We start from the raw sequence: 18,376 nt of genomic DNA on the forward strand, positions 1-18,376 counted from the left end.
TATGAATTCACAATATTTCTACTAAGACAACACCACTGAAGCTTTTACAACAGGACATAAAAACAAATGATACTCATTTTTAATTATAATAAAGCTTAATAAAGGAATTTTGTACAATGCATTGTTTCCTCTAGATGGATGCATATACATGTATGAATGTATGTGCATTTAACATATACACTGTTATGTTAACATTCATAATGCATACTTTTATTCTATATAATTTGAATTGGACATTCTGCTTCTGTTTACCCAGTAAATTACTTCATTAAGGTAAATGTGTGCATGTACTTATATATGCATATAAACTTCAGCAGAAACTAATTCCTAGCAGAGGAATAAGAGAAGTCCAATTATTACACTGGTCGCAGATACACAAGATATCAGACAACCTGTGGCTGCCTAGAAAACTAAAATTACTTACTTTTTCAAAACATTAAACTGGCACAGAAAATCTTATCGGAAATCTTCTGTGGAAAATCACTCATCTTTAACAAAACATGATAAGGCTCTGAGCCACCAGATTTTATTCCACTAGATGCTAGTGGGCCAGGGGTTGGCCAAGGGTTGCTCTGGTTATACTCAGCATAAAAGACGAAATGTGTTTATATTGCTATTCCATTCTCTCACCCTTATTAATCATAGTTTGGTGGTTGTAGTGAGGGAAGAGAGAGATATTTTCCAGCAACCACTGAGTTCCCACTGCCTCACAAATCAGCAAACATATTTTCTCAAGGAAATATACATATAATTCTTATATTTTCTAGTCAGTTCACAGGAGCTTATTTAAGCAATCAGGTAGCTGTAATAGTGAGATATATTTAGTGTAACTAAAATGCTCCAGTAATTATTTTAATTAAGATTAAGCAGATTAATTGAAAAAGGATGAAATTCATAATTACATGCTATTGCAAAAGAAATTCTGTAATATAGGCCACCATACCACAATATAAATTCACCACTGTGAATTATTAAAATTACAAACACACACACACAGAAGCACACAGAACGTATATTTATTAAAATATTCCATTAACAGCAAAAGAAACTTTTCCCCTGCTACTTCAGATCACTTAAATTGAAACTCGACTTGCAGAGATCCAGGGAAAGAAATCAAGACATTTGAGGTCCTCAAAGACAAGAAATTTTTATATGATCCAACACCTAACATTCTTAGTCTCAGAATCATTATATTTAAATGAGTTGGTTTTAAGTGCCAATAATGATGAAGAGGATAATAATGCCAAACATACTAGTACTTACCTGGAACCAGATACTATGATAAACACTTTACATACATTATCAACTCATTTAATTCTGACAACATTCCTATGAAGTAGGTACTATTATTAGACGTATTTAATGGATAAGAAAAGTAGGACACTGATAGGTTGAATAATTTGCACCTGAAGTGATTTAACGACTAAGGTAGCAGAGCCAGGATTTGAATTCTGGCTGTATGACTTCTAAATCTATGTCCTTAACCAAAAGATTGCAGGGTAGGGTTAAGGCCAAGAAAAGAAATAACCAATTCCTAAAAGTAGTTCAGTAGGGAATGAGGGCAGCGTTACATATTACCTCAAGCTTCCCTCTTATGCTGACATGAACCTCACTGTCTTCTAAACCTTGATGCTGGGACACTGAACACTCAGCAGAAATGTCACAGAAAGTAGGTGACCCTATCACCATGGTTCAAGAAAGTAAGCAGGGATTCGGCTGGCTATCTTTCCCTTCTACAATAAACATCCCATCTCAGATCCAAGTGACTGCTTCAATTCTTCACACATTGATGGAGAGGGACAAGGACTGGGTTTAGCATAGCAGGGCAGGTCAGACAAGGAATCTAGGTTGTGGTTCATGAAGCCCCTGATAAGTAAGCTCCTGGCCCCTAACACCTACCTAATAGGGCTCACCATGTAACCAATGGGATGAGTTGCCATAACTTTCCTGAGAACCAGGGCAATGGCCAACACACTCAAAAGAAGATTCTTCCTTTCATTCAACAGACAAGTTTTCTATCTAGAGCCTCATCAGTCTTCCCAAACAGGAACTTAAATCATCCAGATGCTTTTTATTTTGTATTGTTGTTGTTGTTGTTTTTTTAATAAAATTTTAACATTTTAGAACTGTTTGGTGGTAAAAGTTTTGTAAACCAATAAAAAATGTGTTGTAGATTAAGAGTTGGTTCATAAAAAAGCAAGTGAAAAACACTAGGGGAAGTGATAGATTATTAAGACAAAAAGGAGTAAGCAATGATGAATCTAGAAAGAAAATTTGTTCCTATATAGTTCTTAAGGTACTTAGAGAAAACAATCATAAAGAAAAAAGCAGGTTCATAGACAGAGAAAATAATATACATATCACTAATAATTCAGAAGTATGTAACTGTGGAAAGAGAATGAACAAGAGTCATCTACCATAGAGAAAGAAGCAGCTGCTTGTTCCAGTAATCCCACAAGTCCTGACTCAGTAAAGTACTTTCCAGAGCAGATACCTTCTTCATCTGGAGATACCACGTCGTCTGAGACTGCAGACTCTTCTAAAACATTAGATGAAATATTCTAGGGGGAAAGATTGAAAAGGTTTATAAAATGGAATTAATTTCTTGGCATGAAAGATGTATATGAAGAAGTAATTGAAAATGAAATATAATTATCAGCTTAAGTTAAAAAAAAGGGTCATCAATGCGCAGACAAAAGACAAATCTAAAATTTTGTATTTTGAAGATGAAAATAAAACATCATTGCTAGATAACTTTTCCATTAATAAAAAGTTGTGAGAAAAAAAATCTTCTTGAATCATGGGCTAAGGAAAATAGTGTTATGACATAGGACAAAAATGGTCTCTTTGACTTGTCTAACATACACTAAGTTAATGAAAAAAACAGGTATAATAAAAGCCCTTTTATACCATGAGATTGAGACGAGCCATTATCTCTAAATAAAGAAATGATGCATACAAACCTTAAATATTTTATTTTAACCTAAACATTTACGGTAGTTATACATTCATTTGTCGATTTTCTAAAGTAGGTCTAAGGTCTTTTCTTTTTGTATGGGTCTCCGGATCAGGGTTCCACATAATCTCTCTTGACTAAATACCCACAACACAACTATCATTTAAGATTTCCAGTTTTTATTTCTTTAAAGTTTAAGTAGAGTAAGATTTGAACTTAGAAAGATTATCAACTTTAGGCTACATTTCTAGGAGCTTTTCCTACAATCTTTTGTCTTTGTCTGGACCATATTAATTAAACAGTAATCATTTGGGAGACTCACTTTTATCAAGTCTTTGCAAATCATACGACTTAGTTTTCTGAGAAACAATAACTCACTTTCTTTTTGCATTCAGATCTCATTAGAGGACATAATATTTAATGAAATTTTGAAATTTCCCAAACCTGGCATTAACGGTTTTTGAAGAAAAGCGAAGTATGATTGATTCAAGGCAAGAAAAGCATTCAACTAGTGACTCAGAGGTGTGTAACCCTACAGTAAAGTATCATCTCTGAGTCATGGTATTGGCATATTTTATACAGGGAATTGAGAATGTTGGTTTATTTGGTGTGTTAAATAAAAGCCAATTAAGAGTCTCTAATGAATTCTAATTCTCAATATTTTGAGTCTATAGCAGCATAAGCAAACAATAAATTTATATACCACCAATAATTCAGAAGTAAGAAAATGTGGAAAGAGAATTAACAAGAAGTACTCTTTCAAAATGTATTAATGACAGTGATAGTGAAATGTTAATTCATCTTATGAAGTACACCTTCAGTCTCTATGCTTTCTTACAAGATGAATGAATCTAAACACCAGTGAGAAAAGTTAAAACCAAAAAAGGACATACCTTGATTTAATGAAAATCTGGCAGATTCCTACCTGAAACGTTACACAACCCACAGGAAGATACTTCCGGTCCTCTAGCATGCTCAAATATTCAGCAACAAGTGCTGCCGAGTGGACCAGGCACTGCGCAGCTTCGGCATGGTTGCTGCGTTCTGAGTGTTTGCCAGCCATGTTCTGCAACCAGGTCAACCGCAGGTCTGGAGAGGTCTGGTAGCCCTTGGCAATTCTAATTAGAACAGAAATTCTTCTCAATTAGCATTTACTTCTCAAACTGAAAGGGAGTTTAGACTGTTTGTTTAGTGTTTTATCTACAAAAATTTCTGTTATCTAACATAACCTATTAAAACAAGTTTTCGAGTGGTATGAAGATGTCTTTGAGTATGCGTAGAGAAATAGCTGTGGCGCCATGGAATGGGTAATATTAGTTTTCTTGGAGGGGAGGGGTAACTAAAAAAAGACATGCCATATTAAAAATCTAGCCATTAAGAAAATAATTGGTAAGGTAAAAACTATGAGAATTTGTGTGTTCAGTATGGGAACATAAAGAAGTTTTACATTCAAGAAAAAAGGGAAGATTTATAAAAGATGGTATCAGTGCATCATCTTTATTTTAAATAAAATATTTTATATGTGACTTTAAAGAACTCCAGAACTGTGAAGAGAGGGTTATATGGCAAGGAAAAAGTTTCAAATTTTACTTACACCTTTCAATATACAATACGAATTTTAAAATTCTCAAAATGTGCTCCTAAAAAATATTATCCTACAGGCATAACCATATTTAAAGTCAGGAAAATTAATGTTATGATAAAACAATACACTATATTTTCTTCCTAAAGGATTGATTTTTACATTAAAATATGAGTCTTGAGCCTTCCTATGAAGTCTAGGGCCCAGGATGCCAAGGAATTAAATGTGTTATGGTTATTTTAAAATTTTTTCTTCTTTTCGATAACCAATACATATACTGAACAACTATGCATAGTTCTTAAAAGAAGAAGTGGCATGGGGATCTGAAAAAGCAGCCTTAAAAAAGTGCATTTTGGCTTTTCAATCAACCATTAAAAGATGACTTAATATCTGCATGTTTATCTTTTAATCCAATGTTTTCTGTGTCTTACTAACTTAAACCCATTATACAAGGTATAAGTGAATCAAACAAATGCTACCTGTACATTAGATCGATCAACATTTCAGGATCCTCCTGGTGTTCCTTCATTTTAACAGTATCAGAAAGGATCATATGGAGATTGAAAACCAAATCTTGGACCTGCAGCAGAGAATTATATGAAAAACATTCTTCAACTGCCATTCATTCACAATCACTAAATTATTTTGGAAGACATTTCAGATGAGCATTTGAATAAATAACTTCAAAACAAATAATATGATATTGACAGAGTTCTGAAAAGTATGAATAGGCTGGGGTATGGTGGATAAAGGATAGTAAACTTTATACGAATTCCTCAGCAGACTGTTTTTTTCAGGTCTCTCATCTAGAAACAAGAACTATAGGTAGAAAAAAAATATAGGGATATAGTGGATATAAGAAAAGAACACGAAGAAATTCTCTCCTATGTTTCTGATTTTCTCAAAAGGTAGTTTGTAGAAACAAATTTTTAAGAAAATTACTCTTGCAATAACAAGTGAGAATAACGTTTTATCATACAGCTTTTTGTTTGTCTATACTGCCTAAGTCTACTTGCTCTTTTTGTTATAAATTCACAGAATTAAACATTTTTAATTAAACATTCCAAGAAGGAAAGGTGGCCTATTGAAACAAAAAAAATTCAGCCCAATCTATGGCATATGATTTGTTGGATTAAAAGAAAAACAAGGTTCCTCCAGTAAAAAACAAAGTCTGATTTAACAATTGGAAAGTGCCTATTTACAAACCTATTTCAATTAATGATCTAGAAAGCAGCATTTCTGACCTGATCAGGAAAGGTTGTTTCCCTCAATTCCAGATCTTCTTCAGCATATGTCAATATAGTCTTTAGAGACCGTCTTAAGAATTCTTCATTAAAATTCTGAGATGTGCCCACCAAGGAAGATAGTGACATGGTTACTTGCATTTTCACCCTGGCAAAGTTCTGCAACAGAGAAATTGTTGTGTCAGCGTTTAATAACAGAAAGCTTAAAGAAAAAAGTATTTTTTTTTTACTTGCTAAAGGAAAGTTTAGTGAAAAAATACCGCTCTAAGCAAAATAGTTTTTAAAAAGTAATGAAATATGCATGTTGAAATCTTATTTTAAAAAGGACATAAAACGGAATCTTACTGTGAACAATATGCTATAAAACAGGGTTAAAAAAAAGCCATGTGTTATAATCAAATTAGAAGTTGTGCATAGGACTTTACATTGACTACTTAAGAAGTATATGTTATTAATAATAACACCATTTTTATAGATGAGGTTATAAAGCTTGACCAACATCACAAAATTCTTAAGTGATAGATGAAGTCTTTAAACTCCAGCCCATTTCATTAGGTCCTAATTTAACAGACATTATGCATAAAGTAACTTATAGGTAGAATCTTTGGGTGATGCCTATGAGTTTACATTTTCCCTTTTTTAATGTAAATTGATTTCTGTTCCATCATTCACCACTAAGAAACCACTAAGGTTATTGGTAATAACACAGTAATTGCCAAACCCAAGATTGTTTTTTGGTCAGTACTCCACTTGACATCTCTGCATATTTAAATGTATTAATTACTTTTCCTTGAAAATTTCCTGCCTTATCTTCAGAGGTACCATTTTATTCTAATTTTCCTATTTTTTATCCACTCCTTTTCTGTCTCCTTTATTCCTCAGTTGTCCTTCTTAAATATCAGTCAGTATTCCTGAAGATTCTGTCAAAATCTTTTCACTAGTCATACTCTAAATAACCTCATCCATGTCTTAGACTAGTATAGATACATGTCGATGTCTTCAGCTCATACTTCTCTCCAGAACTCCAGGCCATTATATTTTACTAGCTGGCTCCAGCTGAATGTCTCATGGGTACCCTCAATTTTAACATTTCTATAATACTTGTTTTTCCTATTGATTAAATAAATAGTGCTATTATTCTTGTAGTCATTCAAGACAAAAACCTGGGACATTCTCCTCTCTCATTAGTCATACCATTAATCCTATACATATCATACCTTAATCTGTTTCAATCTGTTTCAATCTGTTCTTCCTCCATTCCCAATGTCATCACTTTAGTTTATACCCTTACCATTTCTTACTTGGATTACTGTAATAAATTACTAATTGAACTTCTGCCTTTTTCTTACCCCTAAAGTCTATCTTCCATCTAGCATTAGGAAAATTTTTATAAAATGCAAATCTAAACATATCACTCCTTTCCTTAAAATACTCCAATGGCTGCCCATAGTGTTGACGATAAAATTCAAGTATTGACTCATTGACTCAGTAATGTGTCAAACTATATGGTGGGAACTGAACGTATACTAATAAACAAAACAAGTACCTGCCCTATAATAGTTTAGTATAGGCCTTTTTAATTACAACTTTATCTCTTACCACTCTCTCTTCCAGCCATAGCCACCAAGAAGTGCTAAAAAAGTATCTTTCTCTGTTTGCCTGTGTCCTTCTCTCATCTCCATGACTTTCTAATTATGCACAAAGCTCTATTCACCTACTTATTCATATGATTAGGCATTTCTTCATCCTTAGTTCGAACATTTTTTCTTTCTAAAAACCCATCCCTGAGTGCATAAGCTATTTTTCTCTGCTTATACACTGTCCTGTGCTAACCTCTCGTTATATTAACAACAGCAAACACTTATTCAGCATTTGCTTAGTGCCAGGAACTGTTATAAATATTTTAATTAATATTAATTTATATAATCCTCACAAAACCATCTGATGTAGGTACTATTATCAGATAAGCATTACCTGTTCATCTCCTCTCCCACTAGATGCTAAGCTACCTGAAAAAAGACTGCCTATTTATTTGCCCAATGCCTACTAAAGTATCTAGTATACAATTCAATACTGTGTTCTAATATCTGTTGAACTATATAAATCAAGGAATAAGTCTAAAATACTTATTCCTTTTTAGAGGTACTATCTGACACTAGGATGATAAATTAGCTATTTTTATCCTATTATATAAAGCTTTCCTAAAATAATGGAAAAATGTATCAAGAAAGATTCGAGTGTGGTCAAATTTTAGGAACCTGATTTTAAAACTAAGCAAAATCAATAAAACAACTGGATTCTTCTGTTCTGGATTAAGAAAAAAGACGTGGCTTCAAGTAAAAATAGAATAGTGTGAGAGAGCAATTTCCCACTTCTCCTGGATTTCATACAAAAAGAAAAGATGAATAGGAAAAAATCCATAAACTCTATTTTCAGCAAAATGAAGAGACTGATATAACCCATACATTAGAAAAATGCATAAGGGCTGCTAAGACAAGCTAAGATAGGAAGTCAATAGAAGGCAAGGAAGGGAAAGCAAACAGTGAGGAATCCTAGGGTATAGATTTCAGAAGTAAAGGGAAAAATGCTTCTTTTAAATAGGAGACTTATTTTGAAGTGATAAAACTCTCTGTCTTGAAAAAAAATGAGCTAAAAATCTGGGAGGACTGGACAAAAGGGATTGATCAGAAACTTCAGAAAGTTAGGTGAGAGCTGTGCATAATAGCAAAGTTCCACGAGAAACACATTCCAAGGGAACTTCCTACATATATCTGGGCCAAGATAATCCGACTCATTCTGTGTTAATAAAAAGGTAAAGAAGATCAATGAAACTCACCAGATAAAGAATACTTATTATAAAAATGCTGTTGTGAAACAGGTGTAAATTCTAATGAAATATTTTACCTTAAATTATAAAACATTTATGAAGCCTTTAATTTTAGGAAGGAAAACAAAGCAGAAATACAAGAATTCAAGGAAGGATAACAAGAATTGCAAAGTGATGATATGAAATAGAAGTTTACATGTGAGCTAACGCTACCTGAAAAAGAAGTAGAAAAGAAAAAGATAAAATTGGTAAAAGAGAAAGATGTTGTGAAAAGCACGTAAGGAATATAGGGGAAAGAAATAAGAAAAGCAAACAAAATGAATGGAAATTTAAAATGTGTTAAAAAGAGAAAGAGACAATGATAGATAAAAAGTAAAGCAAAAACAGATTCAACATATGTATAATTGGTACTCAGCAGAAAAACTCCAAACTCTGGAAAAAAACAAATATAGAAAATTTTCTGAAAGAAATAAAAGTAGACATCATGTGCCTGAGAAAATTAACAAAAAAACTGCTAACACCATGACATAGTCTAGAAAAGGTATTTCATTTTAAATATAAAGAAAAAAATCACTCAAGTAGCTGGAAGGGAAAACATTATCTAAAAGGAAAGAAAGTATCAGGCTATCCTCATATATCTCTACAACAATATTTAAAGCCAAAAGAAAATGGTATTCAATACCTTTTTTTCTCTTATATTAAGTGTTCCATCTGGTAAGTTTTGCTGATCTTTCTCACCCTTTTAATTATTTAAAGTCTAAAGCAAAAACTTAACCATCCTTGCTGTCTTAGAATTATACACAACTTAGAATAATCAAGAACTTGGGAAATATTATTCCCAAGATCTTCCTTAAATAAACAACTACAGGATAATATTAAGCTGCTTGATAGTCATTCAGATATTGACATTTTTCTTTTTCAGCACTTGACATAAATAATGACAAGTTGAATAACTTTTGTTGAATTAAATAATAAAGTTTTTTTTTTTTTTAATTTTCAAAGCCTAAGTCACACACAAAAGCACTGAGAGTCAGACATAAACAACCACCACAAGGAAGCCAACGGAAGCCAACAGACTCACATAGACCACCCCTTGCCATGTGACTTTGAGATCAAACAATTGATTTGAAGTCCCCCAAATCACAGCTATATATTCTCCATAGTTTTGTAGCACCAGTCGTGCATATGTTTTCTTTATCTTCCATGAACTTAATGTCAGTGCTGCTCAGGTAATACCAAATAAAACCCAACGAGAGAAATAAATACAGTTGACCCTTGAACAACATAGGTTTGAACTACACAGATCCTCTTACACACAGATTGTTTTCAGGAAATACCGCAAAGGTATTTTCTCTTCCTTATGGTTATCCTAATAACATTTTCTTTTCTCTAGCTTACTTATTGTAAGAATACAGTCTATAATACATATAACATTCAAAATATGTGTTAATCAACTGTTTATGTTATCAATAAGGCTAATAGTAGTTAAGTTTTGGAGAATCAAAAGTTATACGTGGATTTGTAAATGTGGATTCGGTGCCTCTAAGCCACGTTGTTCAAGGGTCAACTGTAGTAAAGAGTAAGGTGCTGGTGGTGGTGCTGAACTTCGGAAGGCTACAAACCACTGTGACATTGACAGTTAACATTTGTTTTTTCTTTCCCTAAGAAACAACTGTCATTCACTTGAAGGCAATATTGCCTCCACTGAGAATGAATGATCTAAAGAAATAGAGGACTGAAGATATTACATGGTTATAAAGGTAATCATTGCAGCAATGTAAGCTTTCCTAAATATGATAAACACTATACCCAAAGTATAAGGTGAACTGACCAGATGGTGCAAGATGAAAACAACCAAAACAATTTTTAAGAAAGGAGAGAACCCCAGGACATGTCTGTTATAATAGCAAATAGGAAAAGAATTAATTCAATTTAGAGACTGTATTACATAGTAAAACTCAACTCTATGTTGTATATGAGAGGCACATCTAAAATAAAGTGATTCGAAAAAGTAAAAATAAAAGGACAAAGGTAACTGAAATAAGTTCAAATTAAAAAGAAGGTAGAGGTATTTTAATACCATATGAGGTAGAATTTAGGCCGAAAAATAAAAGTAAAAGTTTTAAATGAAACCAAGTCAGGAATTCAGGCCCTTTTCAATTCTAAAGGAAATAATAATTCATAAGAAGATGCAATGGTTATAAATATCAATATACCAAATAGTTATAAATATCAATTCACCAAATAAGAGCTAAAGGAGAAACAGACAATGTGTATGCTTTAAATCACTTCTGTCAGTCCACTAAATGGATTAAAAATAAACAAGGATATAGAAAAACAAAATAATGTAGTTAATAAGGTATATTTCTTTAACTCAATACTCTAAAAATAATTTGTAAATGCTTGTGTAACATTTATAAAAACATTATTTGGACACGCAAATACACACCTCCACAATACAAAAGAGACATAACATTGTATGATTACACTGCAATGAAACTAAAAATTAACATAAAAACTTTAAAACTAAAAGAACTGTCAACTCTTTGGGTTAAAAAGAAAATACAAACTGAAACTATAAAATATGTACAGATGAGAATACTGAAAATACTACATCTCAGAATCAATGAGATACCAAAAGCAGTGCTCACAGAAAAATTCTAAAATTTAATTCTTAAATACTTACATGAGTAAAAAATATGTGAATTAAACATTTGACTCAAAAAGCTAGGAAAAATACAACACGTGAATATATTATCAAATAAAAAAGTTAAATAAAAACATGCAATTCCTCAAGGACTGGCGTATAAGGTACCAATCCAAGGTATTTACACCTTTAATGTTCTTTATTATTACTTTCATTTTAATTAATGATAATTAAAATTTACAATAGCTCAACATACACTTATATTCTAAGTATGTACTACTATATGTGTTATTTTTAGTATAGGAAGCAAATTAGAGATTTGGATTTTTATGTTATCCATAAAATCCAAGTCAGTCTAGGATTAGACTCAAAATATGCAAAATAATTCCATGATCCCCCAAAACCCATTTAATAGCTGCAGAAGTTACATTCCCTTATGAATCCAGAGATAAAATCCAGAGACAAAACACTTACATTCCCAATTTCAAAGTTCTGCCTCATCAGTAGGTAAAGGGAGGCACTAGCGTGTGACCGTATTGTACTGATGCTACTGCTACAGTGTCGGAGAAGCCGAAGGCATAGATCAGCACACTGCTCTGTCTCTTCTTCAAACAGGAGTTCTGGGAACTGTAAAAAGCAACACCAACACCGACTTTATGAACTAAAAGTTCCAGAGATATGTTAAGATAGCCTAAACTAGAGATTTGTTGGTATAGCCCAAGAATTAAAAGAATGGTTAAGGGACAGTATTTGCCAATGGTTGATAACGTGGACCAGAGCCAGACACTGGGTTTGAATACTGATTATGCCACTTGCTAGCTAGTAATAGTGTGACCTTGGACCAGTTTTCTCTTTCATAAGATGAGCCTAATAATATTGTCTACATGGGATTGTATGACTATCTTAGATTAGATAATGTGCATAAAACAGTATAGTAACTAACATGTAATAATTCTTTATGTGTTTTTATTATTACAAAATAGTGTATAAGTTATTTTCACTGGTTAAGTTTAATCAATATCTCTGTATTCCATCTTATCAGATGACTAAGATAAAATAACTATCATCAAGATCTAAGAATACTTCTGGGGAAAACAAACATAGGAAATAAATATTTAAAGTAATTGAACACATTTTCCTTCTTTTCCATTCACCATAGGATATGTTAATTTCAATGGACTGAACTACTTACACAGTGAATTCTTGATAAATCAAGTTAATAAGGAGTAGACAGAACAGGATGAAGAAAAAACAAGAAAAGCCCCCAATTCAAAATTAGCTATTAATTTCAAGTCCTTCTCCACATCAAAACTACTATTTTTAAGCCAGGAACTGGTTAAAGGTGATGTGAATAAGAATTCCAAAAGGCAAGCAGTAGAAGAGAGGCAAACAAGAATCAGGGGTCTCGGGTTATTATTAAAATTTTAACTATAAATATATTAGCCAAGGCACATGTCAAATGCTCTTAGACAATGTTAATAAAGTCTGACAAGCCTGCAGGTACAAAATTAACCTACCTTTGAAACCAGAGCTCTTTGCGTAGCAAAACAGTGTTGTAGATAAACTGCACTTTGGTTACAGGCCATGCTATGGAGTAGCACTTTTAGCACCCCACCAAGGATGCTCTCTTTGGATTCTGTTACAGAAACTGTCTGCAATTCAAAGATAAATAAAATAGAGATGTACCTGAAATTTGGTTAGGGAGACAGACTATGTATAGAAAATATATATTTTTAAATTAATTAATTAAATTTTTAAATTGAAGAAATGATGTAAATTTTTTTACAGATTTTTTTTTTTTTTAAAGAAAATGATAATATAAGATCCAGGAGTACTTCAAGAAAGAAGTGGTTACCAGGATTTCGATAAGAGAAGAAAAGGGTGGAAAAAGTTGGATAGTATGTAAATGAGAAGCAAAGATAGAACTTTTAGGAAGTACTGATATTTAAATGTAATTATATGACTTAGTAAAACTTTCTCCCTTACCCCAAGTTACCAAATCTATACTTTAAATTCCCCTTCTTTGTGTTCTTACCTGGACAACAATCTCTAATGTATCCAAGATGATGAGGTTTGCTTCAGTAGCCAGATTTCCATCAATCAGTGCTTCATGTTCAATCTCCGCTCTTGACCTAATATAAAACATTATAAGAAATTATATTTATCTTTTTAAAAAAACAATAGATCTACAATTCAAAACAGACTTAAAGATGCATAGAATTAAAAAATCTTGTAACTACTTTTTAATATTTGCCTGAATGAAAAATTACAATAAGACAATATTTTACTAATATAAAAATGTTTTGTTTTACCCTACATTTTGTCGACCATGCTGATACACATTTTTTCATACTATTACAGTATGAGAATGCCACTAAAAGCAGAAATATTTAACTTTCAGAGATACAGCAAACACAGGAAACACATTGTTTTGTTCTGAATGGCATAGACAGTAGGTGGTGCTATGTGGGCTTGCATTAAGGGCTGCTTCATGTAAAGCAACATTCAAAACGTTCAGAGAATTTCAATATATTAATTTAGGATAAAGGTACTTATTTTTTTTCTAATGTTTCATATAATTTCCCAAAATTTTTGAAAAATTTTGATGCAGAAATTAATTTAACTCTTCAGTGAGACTCTGGATGAAATCACTCATTAGAAACAAAACAACTCAATGTCAATAAAGTGGTTTACTTTGTGAATATCAAATATTTACAAAAGTATTATTTAATGAAAATAAAAATTTAAGAAAAACTACACATTTGTTTTAGTAGCAATACATATACAGAAACTATATATTACATCTAAATAGACAAGATGATACATAAATGAAAGCAAAAGTCCAAGGACATATTAAATGCTAACTTTCTGAAATTCTTAGATGTTCGTCTTTGAAACTTTATTACTACCACTAAAGCAAACAGTTTATTAATTTACATTTTACAAATTAAAGGAGAGGATACAGCAAGGTTAGAATTAAATTTACAAAGAATATATACAATGTTCAAGTATAAAATTCCAGAGACTTCTGGGAAGAAACATGACAATGACAAGATGGTTTAAACAATAAGAATCAGGAAAACACCAAAAATAAGGCTTCCTTAGAACACAGCAAGATAAAGAGAGAGAACACATTATACAATTGTAGATAAAAAGCCATAACTAACAGTAGAGTATCTTGCAGCTTTGAGATTTCCATAACACATGTGGATAAATGATCAAAGAAAGGGACTCGGACAGACACAAAAGAAAAGCAGACACTCAAAGCTTAAGAATTTTAACATATTTATATTATATTCACTATCTGCTATGGTCTAAATATTTGCATCTCCCCGAAATTCTTATGTTGAAATGCTAATGGTCAAGGTAATGATATTCGGAGGTGAGGATGCCTTTGGAAGGTGACTGGGTCATGAGGTCAGAGCCCTTATGACAGAGATTAGAGCTTTTATAAAAAAGGCTCCAGGGGGTTTGCTTGCCCTTCTACCATACAAGAACACAACAAGAAGTCTGTATAACCTGGAAGAGAGCCGTCACCAGACACCAGATCTGCTAGTATCACGATCTTGGACGACCCAGCCTCCAGAACTATTAAAAATAAATTTCTGTTGTTTGTAAGCAACCCAGCATATGGTATTTTGTTACAGCAGCCTGAAGAGACTAAGAACATTTCTGATAATTCCAAACTCTCATCTATATGGTACTAAGTTTATTGCTTCTCTCTTGGCTGGAACTTGTCCAGGGCCTTGTCTTGTGTTTTGTATTTTACTGTGTGAGCTAATATTTCTAGAAGTTTATTTATTTGTAAGAATCCTCTAATGCTTGGGCTGAATATGGATTTCAGATAGGGTGATCAATCACCCTGGTTTGCTTTAGAACAGGACTGAGGGGTTCCCTGGGATGCAGAATATTCAGTGCTAAAATCAGACGTCCTAGGCAAACTTGAATGAGTTGGTCACCATATTCTCAAAGTTTCTTGGTCCAGTCAAGATACTTGAGGGCTAAACTGTAATCACAAATTCTCAAGAGAAAATATTTGGCCCTTTGACTTGATCCCAGGTTTCGAGCCAAGTAGTTTTACCTGCAGTCACCTAGAAGTGAGACAGGTTTAGTTCTAGTTCCCCATATGCTGAAGGTGCAGTCTTTAGGATCCCAGGCTCATGTAGAACATTTTTAGTTGTTTTTGGCAACAGGGTCAGTCAGTGTACCTGGCTTGCCTCCATGCTAGAAGCAGAAGACCTGCAGTGTTTTGCCTTTCTTTAATTGTATTTTAAGCTCCAAGAGAGCAAAGGTTAGTTTTTTTAGTTTTTTTTTAAACCTTGAAATATTTAGTTCATTGTGACACCCAAAATATACTGGGTTGTTGGTGGAAAATGAGGTAACATTTAAAATATGTAACATTCTGCTTTACTATCCCATATGGAAAATTCTTCCCCCAAATCTTTTTCAATCTAAAATTTAAAAATTAAGGATAGTGCTTGCTTTGGCAGCACATATACTAAAAATTAAATACAACTATTTTGTCTTCTAAGATTTAAATGCCTAACATAAATAAAATAATACTAAAATTAATCATTTTTCTCTTGCAATCGAAATCTAATAAATCCATCAGCAACATAAAAAAAAGTTATATTACTTGTCAAGCTTTTCAGTGTTTTGACGCCAGTGAGTCATATCCTTTCTCCACCTCAGATTCTCCTGACTTCCAAAGGCACTTCCAGATGGGCTTCTCTCTGTCAAATTTTGAAGTCATTTTTAGAATGTTATTTTAGTAGGACCATATATATGTATGTTTGTAAACATATAAGAAACACTGCACAAGATTATTGATTTTATACACAGCCAATTTAATCCTCAATACAAATGGAAAAATGACAATGTACTTTTTATTAAAAGTTTTTACAACGGTTACAGAAGAACCATATTTGCTACATGTAATATAAAAAATATCCTTTTAAATAAGCAAGTTTTCTAATACTGATTGTCTCAAAACCTCTTTTTTTTAGGCAAGGCAATCCTTGGTTGACTTCATAGATTGCAAGGACCTTGTCAGCTTACAATCCACCCCCCCGCTTTTTTTTATGCCTACAGCACCTGGTCTTCCTAGGTGGTCTCCCATCCAAGTACTAACCAGGCCCAACTCTGCTTAGCTTCCGAGATCAGACAGGATCGGGCTTGTTCAAGGCAGCATGGCTATAGACAACTGTCTCAAAATCTTAACCATATCTATATGATATGACCTCATTCTACCATTCTCCCTCTCACTTATGCCACCAGTTAGTATGTGTGTGTGTGTGTGTGTGTGTGTGTGTGTGTGTGTGTGTGTATTCTGTATATAGTCTCACTAGATAAGCTTCTCATTCAAGACCTGTGCAATGGTTGTTCCTTTCACCTGATTGTTCTTCCCATCATATTTTCACCGGCCAATCATTCAACACCTCCAAAGAAAGACCTTCCCAATTCTCTAACACTTCCTCTCCTCTTTATTTGCTTTACTTCTCTTCATAGCAATTATGAGCACAAGACTACATAAACTACTAATAAAAGAGATTATGCCTATTTGTCCATCACTTCATGTCTAGGGATGACAAAGTTTCTGACACATTTTGAGAGCTCAATAAGTTTTTGTCTGATAAATGAAGAAAATAAAAAGGATTCTTAAAGTAATCATTTCTTTTGGTCCACAGAAGGCAGGGCAAGAAAAAGACAGGGGCTTTCTCCCGATAGGTTTCTAGGATGGAAGGCAGATTAAACAGTATGGGCTCCTTTAGGGAGCAGCAGCAATAGAACTGATTTCATACAAATCCAGCAGGAGCAGAGAAGACATTGGGAATTGTGGAGACATATACATTCAAACAACAGAATCAGTCATTTCAGGCTTTCAATGAGAAAATTAATGCTCTTTTTTGAAAAACATGACATTTTTTAAGAAAAATTATGAAAAAACAAAGATGATATGCCCATACTGGATAGTTAACAAAATAAATATCTACGATCTATTTACATTTTTTATCATTAACCTTTTTTCATGAAATTGTCTCTCATCTCCTTAGTTAAGACTGTCTACCACTAGGTGACTTAGCTTAAATGTCCAAATTCTTATTTAAGAATTGTAAAGGCTTAATTTTAATAAGATAAGAACTTCATTTTTTTAAAAATTGAGATATAACTGATATAGCATTAGTTTAAAGTATATGATATAATCATTCAATATGTTATTTATTATAAAATTTTCATCACAGTAAGTCTGGTTAACATCCATCACCACAGTTACACATTTTTTTCTTACGATGAGAACTAAGATCTGCTCTGAGTTTTAAAATACACAACACGTGTTATTAACTACAGTCACCATGCTGTCCGTACACCCCAGTACTTTTGTATTTTATAACTTTAAGTTTGGACCTTGTGACCCCCTTTACTCACTTTTTCTTCCCCTCAGCCCCACTCCCCTGCCTCTGGCAACCACCTCTCTGTTCTCTGTATCTATTCGTTCAGTTTTTGTTTTGTTTCATTTAAGATTCCACATATAGAACTTCAATTCTTACATTTAAACAATGATAACAGTCCTCAGGCCACAGGTTTAAAAATGTAACAAACACTGTTAGCAGTTCCACTCTTTCCAACAATAAACCTCAGAAAAATCTGTGGTATGATATGAAGGACACTAAATTGGAAGTCAAAAGATCCTTGTTCTGTCATTTAGTTTATAATCTCAGGCAAGATAGGTATTTACCTCTATGAGTTTATTTTATCTTAAAGATGAGAATTAGTCTTTAGTTTTTGGTAATAAATGACCAAGATAAAAATTAATTTTCATGCATTTTTAGAGGATGTTATACACAATGAGTTAAGAGAAAATCCGCAGTTACATTGTAAACTGTACGTAAAAACAATGCTCTATGAATTCCATTAAATGCAAAGACTGTCTTATTTGTTATTAAATTCCAAACACACATAGCATATGAAGGAATTTAAGTTCATTTAAATAATCATTATGTTAATGGCCTTTCAGAAAATGATAATTAAAAAATACTCATGTACATTCATATTTTAAGTTAACAAATATATGTGGAACTGTTAGCATGCATCATGAGCAGATGACTAAGCCATGTCCCTG

General features: G+C 32.8%; 1 protein-coding gene and 1 pseudogene across 9 annotated transcripts in view; both read right to left on the reverse strand.

Annotated features, from left to right (window-relative positions):
- Positions 1–18,376, reverse strand: part of DOCK7 (dedicator of cytokinesis 7) — a 171,572-nt gene that overhangs the window by 17,602 nt on the left and 135,594 nt on the right. For all 9 annotated transcript variants that reach the window (XM_039888091.1, XM_039888081.1, XM_039888063.1 and 6 more), the window contains 8 exons: positions 15,893–15,989; positions 13,292–13,388; positions 12,774–12,908; positions 11,731–11,883; positions 5,783–5,941; positions 5,018–5,118; positions 3,882–4,074; positions 2,418–2,561 (listed from right to left, as the gene is read on the reverse strand). In XM_039888091.1, coding sequence (XP_039744025.1) covers positions 2,418–2,561; positions 3,882–4,074; positions 5,018–5,118; positions 5,783–5,941; positions 11,731–11,883; positions 12,774–12,908; positions 13,292–13,388; positions 15,893–15,989 — 1,079 coding nt within the window. The remainder of the gene's footprint in view (positions 1–2,417; positions 2,562–3,881; positions 4,075–5,017; positions 5,119–5,782; positions 5,942–11,730; positions 11,884–12,773; positions 12,909–13,291; positions 13,389–15,892; positions 15,990–18,376) is intronic.
- Positions 16,339–16,457, reverse strand: LOC120581487 (uncharacterized; annotated as a pseudogene).

The sequence above is a fragment of the Pteropus medius genome, unplaced genomic scaffold (assembly GCF_902729225.1).
Source record: "Pteropus medius unplaced genomic scaffold, Ma_sr-lr_union100, whole genome shotgun sequence".
Lineage (NCBI taxonomy): Eukaryota > Metazoa > Chordata > Mammalia > Chiroptera > Pteropodidae > Pteropus > Pteropus medius.